Here is a 19,421-nt window from a genome sequence, read left to right as displayed (position 1 = left end):
ATAGATTAGAGGAAAGGCATGAGGAAGGCGGGGAAAGTGAGAAATCTCATGGCAGTGGCTACAAAGAAAACGGAAAGAAAATCTGGTTGGAGATGAAGTTCTGAGGCATCGCACAGTAAGAAAGAAATGAAAAGGGTTTAGCAGGAGTGGGAGTGTGATGCATGGCAATTTTGAAAGAAAGCAGATCCATGACTGCCTGAATGTGTAAGGAAAGAATGTAGGAATATGGGGAAGGTAGAAAGAAAAAAAAAAGTTAGAGAAAAGGAGCATAACAAAGAAAGTAAGGTATTTAGAAAGTAAGATAGGCAGGCTGGCATGTGATCCAGAACCCAAAAAGCCAAAGCAAGAAGAAAGCTGGGAATGACAAAGGTCATCCATGTAGAAGGCATTTAATTATCTGAGGCCAGTGTCAAAGGTCCTCAAGAAATACTAAAAATTTAGAACCTTCCAGAAAAACCATCTTAATAGCATTTTAAAGGTAGCAGCCTTTCTCAGGACAACTAATATTTACTCCCCTATCTCCCATCGGCCTGGGTCACACTCACTCACCTGGACAGCTCTGATGAGGGCTCTCACCCTGCTCCTTTCCTTGCTCCACCGTGAAGAAATCTGGTTTGGGACCCTGATACCCTATTCATGAAAAATGACAAAGGATTGGATCCACCTAAATATGTCTCAGAGGCCAATCAATAAAGCCTTGTTCTTCAATGCTTTGTTTTTGGAAAAGTAACCATATATCCCTGGGAATACAGTACTCTGTGTCTGTGTGGTGAAGAATTTAACTTCACCCAAAAAGAGGTCTGGCCTTTGTCCTGGCTCCTGGGGGGTAACCTCTACATCCTTGAAATTTCCTGAATGACAGTAGTGTCTTTGTTATTCACAGAGGGTCCCTCAGACCATACTCAATAGTTGATACTAACAATATGACTCATGATAGGGCTGGTCAAACTGATAGTCTTAGGGTAGGAACTGGCCAGACAGGAAAGACCAATGATGTGATTAGAGAGTTGAGACTTTGAGCTACATTATATCACCCCAACTTCAGAGAGGGAAGTGGGCTGGAGACTGATTTCAATCACATGGGAAATAATTAAATCAATTGTGCCTACACAAAAAAGCCTCAATAAAAATTCCAGACACTGCAGCTTGGGTGAGCTTTCTGAGTGGGCAATATTCCATGTGTATAGATACACATCAGTACTAGGAGGGTTAATACATTCCCAAAGACATGGAAGCTTCATGTTTGGAACCCTCTCAGATTCTGTCCTGTGAATCTCTTCCTTTAGTTGGTTTTGATTTGTATCTTTTTGCTATAATAAAACTAATTTTAAGTATAGTGCTTTCCTGAGTTTTTTAAGTTGTTCTAGTGAATTATCAAACCTGAGGCAGTCTGTAGGGACCCCTGAATTTATGGCCAGCTGCTCTGAAGTGAGGGTGGCCTGGGGATCATGAACTTCTGGCTGATGTCTGAAGCAAGGGCAGTCTTGTCGGTACACCGTGCCCTCTAACCATGCAGTTTGGCTAAAATCTTGTAGTTGATGTCGTAAGTCTTGGGCAAACTTGGCAGTCTACAGGACTGTGCCCTTAATCCAGGCAGTTCAGCTAACTCTGGGTAGTTCCCCAAAGGGATGATGAAATCTGGGCAAATCAAGGACAAAATCGTCATATACTTCCGATGCCCCAGAGCATTCAGCAACAAAGAATGGAAGCACTCTCCAAGAGGCCGTCTCTATCCAGGTTACTTACCTACTGAAAGCAGGTGGCTGTAAGTCTCCAACATCACATCTCGGTACAGGTTTCTCTGATCAGGGTCTAAGTACTGCCACTCCTCTCTGCTGAAATCTACAGCCACATCCTTGAAGGACACTAATTCCTGTAATAGTACATTCCTGTTCAATGTGAGCAGTTGTCTTTGGGGGATGGAGAAATGATATTTACGAATATGGAATGTGGATTTTGTTTTTGTTGTCAGGAGCCCTGGCGGCACAGTGGTTAAGAGCTTGGCTGCTAACCAAAAGGTCAGCAGTTCAAATCCACCAGCCACTCCCTGGAAACCCTATGGGGGCAGTTCTACCCTGTCCTGCAGGGTAGCTATGATTAAGAATCAACTTGACAGTAACAGGATTGGTTCGGGTTTACTAAAAGTTCACCTCCCCTTTTCCCAACATTTTATTATGAAACCTTTCAAAGTTACAGAAAATTTAACAGAATTACACAGTGAACACCTGTATACCCACTGTCTAGGATCTATCATTAACATTTTACTCTACTCACACACATCTGCTGTTGTTAGGTGCCATCAAGTCAGCTCTGACTCATGGCAGCCTTACGTACAATAGAACAAAACATCACTCAGTCCTGTGCCATCTTCACAATCGCTGGTATGTTTGAGAACTCTGTTGCAACTATTGTATAGTGCCTTTCAATCTAGGGTGCTCGTCTTCCAGCACTATATCAGATAATATTCTGTTGTGACCCAAAAGATTTTTACTGGCTAATTTTCAGAAGCGTATCTTCAGGCATTTCTTCCAGCTTTGTCTTAGCCTGGAAGTTCTATTGAAACCTGTCCACCGTGGGTGAACCTACTGGTATTTGAAATACCAGTGGCATAACTTCTGCCATCACAACAGGACGCAAGCCTCCACAGTACAACAAACTGACAGATAAAAAACGGATCGCACATCTACCCATCCCTTTATCCATCACTTTACTTTTTTGATGCATTTCAGTATAAACTGCAGATGCTGGTATCCTTTCTCTCTAAATACTGCAGAATGCAAATCATTAACTAGAGTTTAACATTTGCTTACTACTTTTTAGGTAAAATTTTCATACAATGAAGTGCACAAATCTTTAGTGTACCATTTGAAGTTTTGACAAAACATACATGAGTGTAATACAGGAATTGTTTTTAATGATATTTCATATACAATGCATATCAAATATCTAGTTTTTCGTATTTTGTGGAATAAAGACATCTAAGAAACATCTTCTGCTATTCCTTGTGTATTAGTCAATTATTCTTTGTTCAAAACTGAAGATTGAGGCTCCTCCCCCAAGATGGCGACATAGGTAGTTGAGTGTCTCCATCACCCAACAATTTAAGAAACAAAATAGCACAAACGATACGGTGGAACTGATAGACTCAGACCTCTAGTGACTAATCTAAGAAATAAAACACCAGGGTGAAGGCAGACGGAAGAGCAAGACTACAAGGCAGGAAAATCTTTCTCTCCATCACTATGACCTGTCCAGGCCACATGTAATTCTGAGCTAGAAACAGCCAATGTTGGGCAGAACAACCGCCCTGTGAAATACAAACAGGCAACCGTGCTCCCTAGGGCTAGGACAGCAGTAGAGAAACTTAGGTCCATTATTTCGAAGTCTTAACATCAGTCTGGATGGAGCCAGAAAAAGAGACAAAAAGTGAGATCCTCAGAAGAAATCAGTCCCCTCCCAGTCCAGCAAGACTAAAAAAAGGGGGAGAAGGAAACGTATTGCCTACAGGCTCCATAACAAAAGAGACATGTTGAAACTCAACGGATATAAAAATAGGGTGATTCTCTGAGCAGACCTTCAGAGACTTAAACCTTTCCCAAATACCTAAAACCTATGAAATCAGATCAGAACATTTTATCAACCAAGGAAGTGCCTGAGGCCCCACCACAGGACAGGGAAGAGCAGCACACACTCCCAGAATGGCTGGCTGACTCCCAGGACAGGCAGGAAACCCTGGTGGCATAATGGTTAAGAGCTAAGGCTGCAAACCAAAAGGTTCCAATCCACCAGGCGCTCCTCGGAAACCCTATGGGGGCAGTTCTGCTCTGTCCTATAAGGTCACTATGAGTTGGAATCGACTCTACCACGAGTTTGGTTTTTTTGTTTCCCCCAGGCTTTGCAACAGCACAATCTGGAAAGGCTTCCTGCAGAGAAAATTATCTTTATGTCCCTCCAAAGACTCAAACAAATGGTTAGTCAGTGCTAGAAAAACCAAGGGCCAGAGAACCAAAAAGACAAGCTTCTCTTGGCCCTGCCGTCTGTCACCACCACTCTGCCGCAGGGCCTCTTCTGAGCCTGCTGCCGCCAACTCTGCCGCCGAGCCCCTTCCGGGCCTGTCACTCTTTTCAGGGTGACAGCAACCCACCCATGTCACAGCTCTTTTAGCAGGTTCCTAGGCCACAAAACAAGTCTCAGTAAATTTAAAAAGACCGAAATTATGTAAACCTGAAGATTGAAATCTCTTGACATCTTCTTGCAACTGAATGAACAACCTGTGACACTAGTTTCTGAGCAATCTAGGATCAATCATTATGCTACTCCTGGAAACACAGAAATGAATTATTAGTTTCTAGTCTTCTAGCAACTTGAAAAGACTTGGAAGATAAACAAGACTGAAGTTTAAAGACAAAAAAGAGACACAAGTTCACTAGGTTTTAAAAGGTGAGGCACACTGAGGGCTCAAAAGAGGGAAAAGTACATTCTACATGGAGTAAGTTTACACTCTCTACAGTGAAGGAATTTAAGCTGTAAGATGAGAAGTCTGACACAGAGTGAGGGTGGGGAGATATTTCCCAGAAAAGACAAAGCAAATACTACAGATAGAAAAAGACGTAAGTCTGGGGAACAGCAAATCGTGCTGTATATCGGGGAACAGACTGCATGATGTGTCAGGAAGGTAGCTTTGGGGAAAACCTATCATAGAACAAGTACAGATTCTTACACTTTAAGTAAAAGAATTAGGATAATCAGATTTGTATCTACAAGTTTTTTTTCTATAAGTGTACTGAAGGATAGCCAAGTATCTGGTGAGAAAAAGTTCTTCTTTATAGAGTGATTCTGACTAACAAATGAAGAAGTTAGAATAGAAGTAGAATATTATTTTGTTAACTCCTAATGAGATAGGGTCAGCAAAAAAGAGGAAGACCCTCCACAAGATGGACTAACACAGTGGCTGCAACAATGGGCTTGAGCATAACAACAACTGTAACGACGGCGCAGGACTGGGAAGTGTTTCTTTCGGTTATACACAGGGCTGCTATGAGTCAGAACCGACTCGACAGCACTGAACAACACAATGAAATGATGGATTTAGACAATAATCACGAATGTATGCTCAAATGTATAGGTGAAAGGCTGAAGGGAAGCTTATAATGGATATCAGCTGATAATATATGCACCCACTAATCAATCTTAACATCACAACAAGAGTTAACCCGTTATTACATGCCTCCTGACATGACACAATAATTAATTTCATTATATCACATTAGAAGTATTCTTGCCAAAACAAAAATCAAACCTGAATCTCATCAAGCCTACAGATCTAACTACCATTCAATTCATAGGCAATGTGAAGAACAGAGGAACATACTGAACAATATCAAGACCAACAATATCAGCCAAATCCAAATGACTAGTTTCTTCAAAAAATAAATTACAAATACGGAGGAAGTCAGCACAACTGGACTAAACCAAAAGCTAAGAAGTGTCCTGAATTCAACCAAACACTTCGAGGGAAAAGGTAGGAAGGGTCAAAGATCTGGGGACCACGGTTTCGGGGGACATCTAGGTCAATTGGCACAACAAAGTTTATTAAGAAAATGTTCTGCATACCACTTTGGTGAGTGGCATCTGGGGTCTTAAAAGCTAGCAAACAACTGGTCCCAACCCACTTGGAGCAAAGAAGAATGAAGAACACCAAAGACACAAGGAAAATATGAACCCAAGAGACAGAAAGGGCCACATAAACCTGAGGCTCCCTCAGCACGAGACCAGAAGAACTAGATGGTGCCCAGTAACCACCAGTGACTGCCCCACCAGGGAACACAACACAGAGTCCCTGATGGAGCCAGAAAAAAGTGGGGTGCAGAACTCAAATTCTAGTAAAAAGACCAGACTTAATGGTCTGACTGTGACTGGCCCCTGGACTCTCTGTTAGCCCAAAACTAAAACAACTCCCCAAACCAACTCTTCAGACAAAGATTAGACTGGACTATAAGACATAAAATGATACTGGTGAGGACTGTACTTCTTAGCTCAAGCAGACACGTAAGACTAAGTGGGCAGCTCCTATATGGAGGCGAGGTGAGAAGGCAGAGGGGGGCAGTAGCTGGTTGAATGGACACAGGAAATACAGGTAGAGAGGAGTGTGCTGTCACATTATAGGAAGAGCAACTAGGGTCACATAACAACGTGTGCATAAGCTTTCGTATGAGAAACTGACTTGTAAACTTTCACTTAAAGCACAATAAAATAAATAAATTACATAATAAATAGTATGAAGGGGAATCTTTTCGATATTGTTGCTGTTGTTACACGCCATTGAGTCACTTCTGACTCATTGTGACCCTATGTACAAGAGAACGAAACACTGCCTGGTCCAAGCCTACTATTGCTATGTTTGAGCCCATTGTTGCAGCCACTGTGTCAATCCATCTTGTTGAGGGTCTTCCTTTTTTTTGCTGATCCTCAACCAAGCATGATGTCCTTTTCCAGGGACTGGTCCCTCCTGACAACATGTCCAAAGTAAGTGAGAAAAAGTCTCATCATCCTTGCTTCTAATGAGCATTCTGGCCGTACTTCTTCCAAAACAGATTGGTTCATTCTTATGGTAGTCCACAGTATATTCAATATTCTTCACCAACACCATCGTTCAAACGCATCAATTCTTCTTTGGTCTTCCTCATCCAATGAGAAAAAAGAAGCACACTAACCAAATGAGATCTGCGGACCCTGCCTGGGTCTTAATTAAAACAAACCGACATTACAAAGACACATGTGGTACTTTTATTAGAGAAATGTAATCAAACTGGGTATTGATATTAAGGAATTACTGTTGTTTTAGATATGGGAAAATGGCCTACTCGTTAAGTCAATCATAAAGAAGGGGAAAGAATTATTATACATACGTACAAAAGTATTTATGATAAAATATGGTGTCTAAGGTTTCTTTTAACTCTAGTAGGAGGAAAGTAGTTTTAGATGAAATAAGACTGGTAGAATACTGATGACTACTGAACCTGAGTGACAGTATGGAGGAATAAGGGTTTCTTACACTATTCTATTTCTGTACATATTTAAATCTTTTCATAATAAAATGTGTGTGTGTGTTTTTCAGGCAGATGGCCAAGGGCTACCTTTATTTTACTTTTTTACTGTACTTTAGGTGAAAGTTTATGGAGCAAATTACCCATTCCCCATTGCTGTCAAGTAAATTCCAACTCATAGTGACCCTATAGGACAGAGTAGAACTGCCCCATAGGGTTTCCAAGGAGCACCTGGTGGATTGGAACTACCGACCTTTTGGTTAGCAGCCATAGCTCTTAACAACTATGCCACTAGGGTTTCAGTTTCTCATTAAACAATTAATACATATATTGTTTTGTGACATTGTTTGCCAACCCCAAGACCTGTCAACACTCTCCCCTTCTCGACCTTGGGTTCCCCGTTTCCATTCATCCAGTGAAGCTCTCACTTGTCTATGCCAAGAAATTTGGAAGATAGCTACTTGGCCAGCCAACTAGAAGAGATCCGTATTTGTGACTATTCCAAAGAAAGGTGATTCAACCCAAAACCTGTTGCTGTCGAGTCGATTCCAACTCATAGCAACCCTATAGGACACAGTAGAATGGCCCCATAGTTTCTAAGGAACAGCCGGTAGATTCGAACTGCTGACCTTCTGGTAAATGCTGTAGCACTTAACCACTACACCACCAGGGTTTCCAGGTGATTCAACAGGATATGGAAATTACTGAACAATATCATTAATATCACACACAAGTAAAATTTTGCTGAAGATCATTCAAAAGCAGTTGCAGCAGTACATAGACAGGGAACTGCCAGAAATTCAAGCCGGATTCAGAAGAGGACGTGGAATGAGGGATATCATTGCTTATGTGAGATGGATTCTGGCTGAAACCAGAGGTTTACCTGTGTTTTACTGAGTATGCAAAGGCACTTGACTGTGTGGATTATAACAAATCACAGATAACACTGCAAAGAATGAGAATTCCAGGACACTTAATTGTGATCATTCAGACCCTACACATAGACCAAGAGGCAGTCATTCGAACAGAACAAGGGGATGCTGAGTGGTTTAAAATCAGGAAAGACGTGTCAAGGTTGTATCCTTTCACCATACTTATTCAGTCTGTATGCTGAGCAAATAATCTGAGAAGCTGGTTTATATGAAGAAGAATGGGACGTCAGGATTGGAGGAAAACTCATAAACCACCTGATATATGCAGATGACACGACCTTACTTGCTGAAAATGAAGAGGACATGAAGTACTTACTGATGAAGATCAAAGACCGCAGTCTTCGGTATGGGTTACACCTCAACGTAAAGAAAACAAAAATCCTGACAACTGGAACAACAAGCAACATCAAGATAAATGGGGAAAAGATCGAAGTTGTCAAGGGTTTCATTTTACTTGGAAATACAATCAACACCCATAGAAGCAGCGCTCACGAAATCAAACAACATATCGCACTGGGCAAATCTGCTACAAAAGACCTCTTTAAAGTGTTAAAAAGCAAAGATACCACTCTGAGGACTGAGGTGTGCCTGACCCAAGCCAAAGCATTTTCAATCACCTCAGATGCATGTAAAAGCTGGAGAATGAATAAGGAACCCAGAAGAATTGATGGCTTTGAATTACGGTGTTGGCAAAGAATATTAGATATAACATGGACTGCCAGAAGAAGGAACAAGTCTGTCTCAGAAGAAGTACAGCCAGCGTGATCCTTGGAAGTAAGGATGGAAGACTTCATCTCATGTACTTCGGACATGTTATCAGGAGGGACCAGTCCCTGAAGAATGACATCATGCTTGGTAAGGTAGAGGGTCAGCGAAAAAGAGGAAGGCCCTTGATGAGATGTGCTGACACAGTGGCCGCAACAATGGGCTCAAATGTAGCAATGATAGCGAGGATGGCGCACGACTGGGCAGTGTTTTGCTCTGTTGTACATAGTGTTGCTACAAGTTGGAATCCACTTGATGGCACCTAAAAACAACAACAAATACACACACACACAAATGAGTGCATGTAAAACTGGTGAAATCTGAGTCAGGTCTGGTTTTGATATTTATACAGTATGTCAGCACTGGGGGAAACTGGACGCAGGGTTTGGAGCAGGGGAGACTCTCTGTACTATTTATCCCAACCCCTCATGAATATACCATTATTTTAGAATAAAAACTTTAAAAATATATTACTAAAAAATAGATTATTCTGAAACATAGAGGATAACTTAAAATGCGCAAGACCGAAAGGCCGGTCAGGAGACCTACTCTACAATTCACATGAGAGAACATAAATACCTAAAGCAAGACTATAGTATTAACAAGGATGTAGAAGTAATTGGTATTACTTGTTAACAGGGCAGAACTGATCTCAATCGTGAAGATGAGAAAAAGGAACTCAAATTTAATTCTCAGTTGTCAGTTTTGTGCAGCTGTGTAGATTCTGGTGCCATAAATGGGTCTGAAGACTAGAGAAAAAGGATGTGGAAGGAGGAAAGGAACACTGAATTAAATTTTGCACATATTGTGATTTAGATGACAGAACATACACAAGGATGTACACCAGTCACCTAGATGGAGAGACAGTGTGGAGATGAAAGTTAGGAGTCATAAACACAGCAGGTCACTAGATTCAAGGAGGGAATGAGCACTCAGGAGAGACACGGTATATCGATACTTGTGGTTTTCGATTTCTAAAATTATGACTGAAAGCTATCTTTTTGGTTTTTTCATTTAATTGTATTCAGAGATTATAGTCTGCTTCTTTGTGATGCACTAATTCTGTTTCTGGGGTTTAGAACACTGGTATTTCCTTGAAAATGTTCCCTGTATACTCGAAAAGAACACACGTGCTCTAATTTTTCTCTTTCACAAACTACATGTTCACACCCCACACACACCAACCTCCACACACAAAATACCCTACCATCAAGAACTTAATGAGGAATCAGGAAGGTATTACGTTAGTTTGGAGCATGGTTTTGACTCCTCACCAAACACACTTACTGGAAACAGTTTGTCCAGAAATAAATCTCACTGAAAAATAATAGTAAACACCTCCTGGTGTATAAAGACACTATAATCAAAAATGATGGAAAAACGAGAGATTGAGAAAACACACTGGAAATACACTGCCACACAGTAAAAAGGAAAACATTTTGTGTGTAGCAGGAATTTGCACTCAGCAATCCTATCCCGCTCACAGCATCAACTGTGCAAACTAGTCCAGGAAGACTAAGATCACCCACTCACCTCTGATGTCAAATTGTGTGGTATATTCCATTCTATTCCATACTCGTCACTTGGACATCTTAGCTTCCCTTCCCTGGTCAGTTCAGACCCCAGTTGCCCAGGTAGCCTTTCTATCTCATCCCTAGACACCCAGGCCTAGGTCATCTCATCCCTAGTCACCCAGGGTGAGGTCAGCTCATCTCTAGACACCCAGTCTAGGTCAATGAGTGCCAGCCACAAGCTCAGAGTCCACCTAACTCCCTCTACTTCAGACCAACCAGCCTCAACTACTCCATTTAGGTCTGATAATTCACTGGAATGATTTACAGAGCTCTCTGGAAACACACCTGTGGTAAGCTTTAATATAACTGAAGTGGATATTGAAAATATGCACAGGGTGAGGTTCAGGAGGGGTCCCAACTCGGAGCGGCAACATCTCAAGAGGACATGCGTACCCTCCCAAGAACAGATGTTCACTCTCACCAAACAGAAAATGCTCTGTATCACTCTTGGAGCAGAATTTCTCCCTGCCAGTGCAGTTCTTGGAGTAGAGATGCCCCTTGCCAGTGCAGCTCTTAAGAGTTCTCCGAGCTCTTATAGCGCTCCGTCAAAATTTCAGATAGCTGTCATCAGAGCCGCTCTCAATCAGGTCCTCAGACAGCTCTCTGTTGGACCAGCTTTCGGTCAGGACCTTGGATGGCTCTCCTGGCACAGCACCTCCTGTCCCTCACCCTCAGCCATGTGCCACCACCTCAAGCACTCTTGGCTGGGCACTGCCTCTGTTTCTCTGCTCTTGGCTGCCTGCTGCTCTCCAGTCTGCCCAGCTCTTAACCTGTACAGCTCCATCTGGTACAACTTTTAACCAGATTGGAGGGTTTCCAGGACAGGCTTCCATGTTCCAAAGGATGCACCATGCCTCCTGGCACTTGTCAAACAGAAAACTCCATCTGAGCCTCCATGTTACAGGGCCTTTATGAGCCAGTCCTCTTGCTCCTTTGCCAGTTAACGGGCAAGCTACTTCTCAATTACCTGAAGGGGTTCCCTAGCCAGACCAGGCAAAACTAACAAACCCTCAGGGGTAGTCAACAACTTAGGAAATACCCTAAGGTCAATTTTCAAACACCAAGGGCAAAAGGCCACTAAAGGGAGCTCACTGTATCACAGGCGTTGGTCCAGCCTGAAAGAACCAAGAACGAAGGCCACGGAAGGCAATCCCACACGTTGCACATACTACCTACCTAACCGTTACTATCTACTCAATTCCAGCCCATAGCAACCCTACAGGACAGAGTAGAACTGCCCCATAAGGCTTTTAAGGAGCAGAATCAACTAGGCGACAACAGGTTACACCTGGCACACACCCACTATGAATTCAAGGAATTCACTAAAACAATTAACTCCTTAAAACAAACAGAGATATAAGAATCCAAGGAAGAAATAATGAATAGGTGGAGTAAGGAAATGGCTATTTACATTTTTGAAAAATAAATTGGCAGACCTAAGTGGAAAAAAAAAAAAGCAACAAAGAAATGAAGACCTTCCTGAAAGGAAAGACACTACCAAAACACGAAAGTAAAGACCAGATTAAGACAAGTGAGCAACATCAAACGGAAATAACGGAAATAAGGATGTTTAAAGGATAATACAAAGCAAAACAAAAACAGAGTTCCACGTCCAAGAAATAAAAGAATCCTTTAAGTGGAAGAATATAACTTTCATCATTATTCACAGTGCAAATTTAATAAATTGTTTAAGGGATTAGAATAAAGTTAAAAAGGAGACACTAAAAGCACCAAACAAACAAAAATGAGCTCAAGCCTTCCGAATTACCAGAAAGAATATAAAACAAAGCAAAAATACATAATATATAGTGTAAGATATAAAAAGCAGCACCTATATCACAACATAACACAAAATGCAGCTTTCCGCTGCTGTAGAGAAGAAATGAAAAAGAGGTCTGAAAGATGACAGCATACAAGCAAAGGCCTATCTGGAAATGCTAACAGAGAGGAAGCAAAGGTCTCCAACTTAATATCGGACAGAGCTGAATACTGGGGAAAAATATTAAATATGACAAAGACACAATCCAAAGTGAATTTCAGATGCCGTTGCTATCACTCCACCAAATTACACAGCATCAAAATTTACAAACAGAAACTATAGGAACATAGATAGAAATATCATGGTGGGGGGCTTTAATAATACCTCCCAACTCCAGGAGATAAAGTGGAAAAAATGAGAAACAGTTTAAAAACTTCAGAGCTATGTAAGAGAAATCCAATGATATATATGAAATTCTATATTCTAAAAACAAATTTTTCCTCAAGTACCTACGGAACATTAAAGAAGCCCTGGTGGCACAGTGGTTAAGCCCTCAACTGCTAACGGAAAGGTCAGCGGTTGGAACCCACCAGCCACTCTGCCGGGGAAAGCTGTGGCAGTCTGCTTCCGACAAGATTCCAGCCTTGGAAACCCTACTCAGTCCTACAGGGTCTCTATGAGTCGGAACGGACCCACAGCAGTGGGTTTGGTTTTTGGTTTATGGAACGGTAAGAAATATTAAACATAGAATTTGTGCCCCCAAACCCAAAACATTTAATAATGACATTCCAAAAAGCTGAATTAATGCAGATAAATCTCTCCAACTATGCAATCCCAATTTTATTAAAATTAGAATTTTTTTAATGAAAATCTTAACACCTAGAAGTAAAAATGTGGTAAATGATAATTAAGTATTTGGTGGGAAAATAAAAACATTATTCAAACCACAAAAGTGACCAACTTCCCCCTTATTCTGGCTAATATGAGTGAATGCTGCTTCTTTACCAATTATACCGTTAGCTTCACTCCATTCTCCCTATGTTCTAGACAAAATTATTAAGATACCCAATCACACACTTACCCAACAGCAACAGAAGTGGAGATGCACTGAGATTCAGCTCACTGCCCTAGACCAAAATCCTGAACTAAAATGCTACCACTTCTTACACATCCAATAGAAAAACAAGACATGACAGGAATGTCCACTGCTGCATTGTTCATAATGTATTTTGCCAAACAGAAGTTAAGAAAGCAATGTGCAAATTATGTCTAGCATGCCACCTTTTATGAACCGGAGAGAAAAAAAAAAATCTCTGTTATTTTTATGTGTGTAAAGAAACTAAGCAATCAGATAAAACTAATAAAATTGGTCATCTGTACTGGAGCGAGCAGATGAAGGTCAGAGGTAAGCAAACAACAGTCCCCTCCCTCACTAACACACTTTTCCCTGTACTGCTTTTTCTATTTATTTAGTTTTTTGAAGTAGATGTATGTATTCAAAAAATTAAATTATGCGTAATAAACTCTCACAATATCTTCAGAGGGATAAGAAGTAATATTACATCTATGGAATAAGAACAGTATGTTAACAGAAAGGAATGTTTAAGGGGAAATGAGAGCTTTTAAAAATTAAAAGTGAATGAATATGTTGACAGCAGTAATGAGAGACTTAACAGAAAGAGAAGAGTAAAGAAATAGAAAAGAGTGGAGGAAAATAGGATGGAGAATCAATGTCTGACAAACAGAAATTTCAGAAAGACAAGAAAAAATGTTTGTGTATCGGGAGACAGTTTTGGAAGAAATGAGGACTTTCAAACCCCTGCACAAAAGTGATTTCTAACCAGCAATTCTATTCTCAGCCAAAAGATCAATACAGCGTGAGGGTGATATAAATGACATTTTTCCTCGATATCCCACCTCTCCACTACCACACAATTGGCCTCTAGAGGCTGAGACATTAGCCATGTGTCACTCGCTCTTGACAGGATAATCAAGATTTATGTCAGGAGCAGCAGGACTAGAGTCTGGCTGCTTTCTGTGGCCAGTGTGCCTCTGCCCTGAGGTTCTGATGACAGATCAGAGAGCTCTCCCAAGATGAATTCCCACCCCAGGGCTCCTCCTCCTCCTCACCTCACGTGAGCTGCCATGTTCCTCTGGAGCCAGGACCAAGGATTCCTGGGGCAAGGTCCAATGAGCTGACATGTCCACAGTGGGCTTCAACTCTTCTTCTCTCAGCAGCCTGAACCCTGATGGACATCTGTAACTCAACCAGAGCTGCTAGGGAAAGATGGGCTAGAGTCTGGAGGACGATCTGGCCCAAAGGCTCCCCCAAAACACAAAGAAACCTGAAAAGACATGTCCACATGGTCGGTCATAAACATTTTCTGGGAACACCAAGGTGCAGGCCCCCACATAACAGTTTGACAATACAGTGGCTCTCAAACTTGAGTATGAATTTGAATCACCTGAAAGTCTTGTTAAAACAGCTACAAATTCTCAGGCCTCACCCCATAGCTTTGGATTCAGTGGGTCTGGTGTAGGGCTCAAGAATGTGCACTTCTAACTAGTCTGCAGGTGATGCAGTGCTGCGGAGAATATAAAGTCTAACAAAACCTTGTCTAGGAATTAGTCATGGGAAAACCACAAGAGTACAGTAACATTACTGAAGGTTTGCACTGCAGCTCTACCGCCATTCAGCTGTCAGAATATAAAGAAGTTACTTCAGTTTTAATTTCAAAAATGAAGATGAAAATGCCTACATCACAGAGTTATGAAAGTTAAATGAGACGATGCTTGTAAAGTACTCAGCACCTCCACGGCACACAAGAAGCACGTATCAGCAGTTACCATGCAAGGTGCAAAGACACTTTTCAGGTACTCCATTTTCACAACAATCCTGTCAGCTAAGTGTTGTTACAATTATTATTTCACACCTTTTATAGAAGAGGACAGTGGTGCTTAGACATGTACGTAATAGGTCCAAGGACACATTGAGTAAGTGGAAACCAGGGATTCCAATCTTGCCTGCAAGGCCTTATGCAACAGACCCTCAGCCACTCTGCCACAGGGAACCTTCTTCAGGGTAGCCCCAAAATGTTACTGCCATTTCCTATTGACTTCAAAGAGCTCAGGCTGTGGGTGACCACGACTGAACTCCTTGCCAGTGGATGTGTATCCATGGCAACCTACACAGACCACCCTCCTTATGGATTCAACTGTGTCCCCAAAAAATATGTTGTAAATCCTAACCCTATACCTGTGGTTGTAACTCCGTTTGAGAATGCATTCTTTGTTATGTTAATGGACAGTATCAATGTAGGGGGCGACTTAAACCCATCTCTTTTGAGATGTAAAAGAGATTAAACAAGCAAGGAAGCAAGCAGAGATAGGGGAAGGTAGATGTTATGCTACATGAAGATCATCAAGGTGCCAAAAAACAAGGACCTTGCCCCAGAGCCAACAGAGAAAGCCTTCCCCTAGAGCTGGCACCCTGAATTAGGACTTCTATTCCCCTAAACTGTGAGAAAATAAATTTCTCTTTGTTAAACCCACCCACTTGTGGTATTTCTGTTATAGCAGCACTAGATACCTAAGATAATCCTCTTCTGACAAGAATTCAAATGTAAACTCAACTTTCTCAAGGCCTACCTCGACTTTGAGAATCAGTACATCTACCAGGGCCTTTAAACACCCATGAGGTCTGGCCTGTCAACAACTTGTTACAGGGCTACTATCTGCCAATCACTGATCATCTATCCTTAACTATATTTAAGTAATGTAATTCCAATTTTTTCTAACTTGGTAAATTGATTTTATGGTTCATATTAAAGCATAATTGTGCAAGAAAATGATGTAAGTGAATACTGAGGGGGCACTTGCACTATCAGATATTAAAACTTACTATTAAAATAAAATCAAAACAAGAAAATCAATAAATAAACCAGGCAATACTGATTTAAATAAGTGACAAAAATAGCATTTAACTGAGCGTGCCCAAACGCTCATTACATAAATGACACTGACATAACTGGCCATCCTCCTGGAACAGAACAAACTAGAACCCCACCACACACCATACATGAGACTCCATTCCAGAAGGACTGAACATTTAAGTATCTAATTTTTAAAAACCCCAAAGAATATTAAACTTTAGGTAAATGCATTTGTATAACATTCTGGGAAGGTGGGAGGGAAATTATTATACACAAGAGAAAACCCAGAACCTATAAAAGAAAAACATATATGTCTGATGTTTCTTAATTATGTTAAAATATACCTTAAGATTGAAAATACACCTTAAAATTGAAATAAAGATAGTAGAAAAAAGCTGGACAAAGAATATGAAAATTCAAAGAAAAGGAAATTTAAATAGCAGTAACAGAAAAAACACGAACTTTTGTTAAAAGAAAAATGCATTAGTGCAATTAGTTACCATTTACCTCAGAATGGTAAAAACAAAAAAAGGAACAATATCCAGTGCTAGAAAGCACTTGAGAAATTCAGTTAACATTGTTGGTGGGAGCTTGAATTGATAAAATATCCTTTTAGTCACTTAAACATATCTATTATGAAAAATATGTGTAACTGTTCCCAATAATATAGCTTCGAATATATAAAGCAGAAACTAACAAAAAAGACAGGTGAACATATCATCTTTCCAGTGTCAGTAGTTTACCTTCCTCTGTAATTAAGAAGACCAAAAAAAAAAAAAAAAAACCAATAGTTAATAATTAGCGAACACACACTGTTTCATGTAACAGATGATTTATGAAAACTGACCATGAACTAGGCCATAAAACAATTTTTCAACTCATCAAAGAATGTGCATTATACAGAGGACATTATTTGAAAATTTAAAGAGCACTTCTTATGAGTCAAAGAAAAAGTAACTGAAATTTAAAAAAAGAGAACACGCAGGACTTGAACAACAATGAGAATGTTACATACGGAGGTTTGTTCGTTCATGTTTTTATAGGGGCGCTATGAGTCGGAATCGACTCGACGACACTGGGTTTGGTATATTAAAGGCTGAAAATTAATTAGCTTAACTTTCAACTCATTAGAAAGCCAGTTCATCACAAATCCCACCGATGACCCCACACTCTCCGTCATTGACCACAGACCCCCATAACCCCAACACCCCAAACCATTCATCTCAAAGATCTCATCACTGACTTCAGAGACCCTTATCACTGACCTCACACACCCGCCATTACTAACTCTACAGACACACCCAGTCAAGGACCCCGTAAAACCCGTTGCCGTCAAGTCCGATTCATAGCGACCCTATAGGACAGGGTAGAACTGCCTCAAACTGTTTCCAAGGAGTGGATGGTGGAACCGAACTGCTGACCTTTTGACTTAGCAGCCGAGCTCTCCACCACTGCGCCAGGAGAACGCCTACTCACGACCAGCCAAACCACCTCAGAGGCCGCTCCGCGTTAAACCATAGAGGTGCTTGCGGCAGGCGCTGCCAGACAGCCTTCCGGGGACCACTTCCGCTTCCTGTCCGGCCTCTAGCTCCTCCCACAGGGGCTGTCGGTATTGCAGGCTCACAGTCACCTCAGAAACCGCAAGCGGCAAGCTGTTAACGCAGCGCCGGTTTTCTAACGGGGACTTGGTTCTGTTTCGGAAAGAGGCGCTGTAGACACAGAATATGGCCGCCCCCACAGGACAACGCTCTATACGGGCCGCCATCGTGGAATCGAACTCTGAGTATGGTCTTTGCTTGGATAGGCTTCCAAAAAGAGGAAGAAATTGGAGCTCGGGGTTGCGGCACTGTGTGTAATATTTGGAAAAGGTAAATCGCCGATCGGAGTGCAGCACGGTGCGAAGAGCAGGTCTCTGCTGGGAGAAACCACCAGGGAAGAGAGGGAACTAGGGAGCCAGGGAGGAAAGGCACTGGGGGAGAAGGAGATAGGTCTTGTATGCGACAGCCAGATCCTGGGGTAAAACAGCACGCTGGTTGGAGGAAGTATAGTGAAATCAGGGTAGTACAATCCGCTTTTTGGAGAAAGGCTCCCAGAGGGTGGAGCAACCACCAGACTTGAGTCCAATACAACTAGATGGTGCCTGGCTATGAGCACTGACTGCTCTGACAGGGAGCACAATAGAGGGTCCTGGACAGAGCTGGAGAAAAATGTAGAACAAAATTCTAACTCAAAAAGAAAGACCAGACTTCCTGGCCTGACAGAGACTGGAGAAACCCTGAGAGCATGGCCCCCGGACACCCTTTCAACTCAGTAATGAGGCCACTCCTGAGGTTCACCCTTCAGCCAAAGATTGAACAGACCCCTAAAACAAAATGAGACTAAAGGGACACACCAGCCCAGGGGCAAGGAATAGAAGGCAGGAGGGAACAGGAAAGCTTGCAATAGAGAACCTGAGGTTGAGACAGGAGAGTGTTGACATGTCATGGTGTTGTTAACCAATGTCATGAAACAATACGTGTACTAACTGTTTAATAAGAAAGTAGTTTGTTCTGTAAACCTTCATCTAAAGTACAAGAAGAATTTAAAAAAAAAAAAAAGGGTGGAGCAAGCGCCTGGGTGAAACCACCCTTGGAGACTGGGTAGTTAATCCTCTCCTTGAAGATACCACCAGTTGTGGGGGTGGGCGGGAGAAGTCAGGCTGTCTCCTGAAGGTTGGGGGAATGTCTTCATTTGCTTCAACCCTAACTCAAACAGATAGCAATAATAATTGTAAAAAGATCTTTAATATATCTAACTGATATTTTCTCAATGAATGAATAAAAAATAAGTCGCCAATGAGTCAGTTCTGACTCATGGTGGCCCAGTGTTTTTCAGAATAGAACAGTACTCCACAGGGTTTTCAAGGCTGTGACCTTTCAGAAGCTGACGGCCAGGCCTTTCTTCCAGGGAGCCTCTGGGTTGGTTTGAACCATCAACTTTTGGGTTAGCAGCCAAGCATTTAACTCCTTGCATCACCCAGGGACTCATGTGAATAAAAGCCTCTTTAAAATAAAAAAAAAAAGTTTGCTATTCTTACTTATATGTACAAGAAAAACTGAGTAATAACAATATCCTCACTATGTAAATGAAGCCTTGAATTCAATCTCTGACTCTACCCTTAGCTTCTCCTATATTGAAATTCTGGAACAGCTAACATACCTATCCTTCCCCTCCCCACATTTCTCTGGTGAACTAAGGGTTAATGAACACATACTTCCTTTCACCTGGTGAACTCCTAAACATTCTTCAAAACTCAAATATTCCCTCCTCCAGGAAGTTTCACCCGACAGTGGTGGGAGATCCTGTGCCCTACTGCAGTTATTGTTGAGACTAATCCCAGCAGGTGGAGAAGGTGTTTGAGACAACTAGACCTA

The 19,421-nt window shown here is 41.6% G+C and overlaps 1 protein-coding gene across 2 annotated transcripts in view; it reads right to left on the bottom strand.

Moving 5' to 3' along the window:
• Positions 1 to 17,517, bottom strand: part of LOC126086089 (zinc finger protein 585A-like) — a 41,811-nt gene extending 24,294 nt beyond the window's left edge. Inside the window, exons 1-4 of one of the 2 annotated variants that reach the window (XM_049902166.1) lie at positions 17,430 to 17,517; positions 14,207 to 14,421; positions 1,747 to 1,873; positions 550 to 630 (exon numbers count right to left, since the gene is read on the bottom strand). In XM_049902166.1, the coding sequence (XP_049758123.1) occupies positions 550 to 630; positions 1,747 to 1,873; positions 14,207 to 14,278 (280 nt within the window). In that variant the 5' untranslated portion in view covers positions 14,279 to 14,421; positions 17,430 to 17,517. The remainder of the gene's footprint in view (positions 1 to 549; positions 631 to 1,746; positions 1,874 to 14,206; positions 14,422 to 17,429) is intronic. The other variant, XM_049902167.1, reaches the window with a different exon arrangement.
• Positions 17,518 to 19,421: the final 1,904 nt, after the last annotated feature.

This window comes from Elephas maximus, chromosome 11 (assembly GCF_024166365.1).
Source record: "Elephas maximus indicus isolate mEleMax1 chromosome 11, mEleMax1 primary haplotype, whole genome shotgun sequence".
Classification (NCBI taxonomy): Eukaryota; Metazoa; Chordata; class Mammalia; order Proboscidea; family Elephantidae; genus Elephas; species Elephas maximus.
This window is presented reverse-complemented; position numbering and strand designations above follow the sequence as displayed.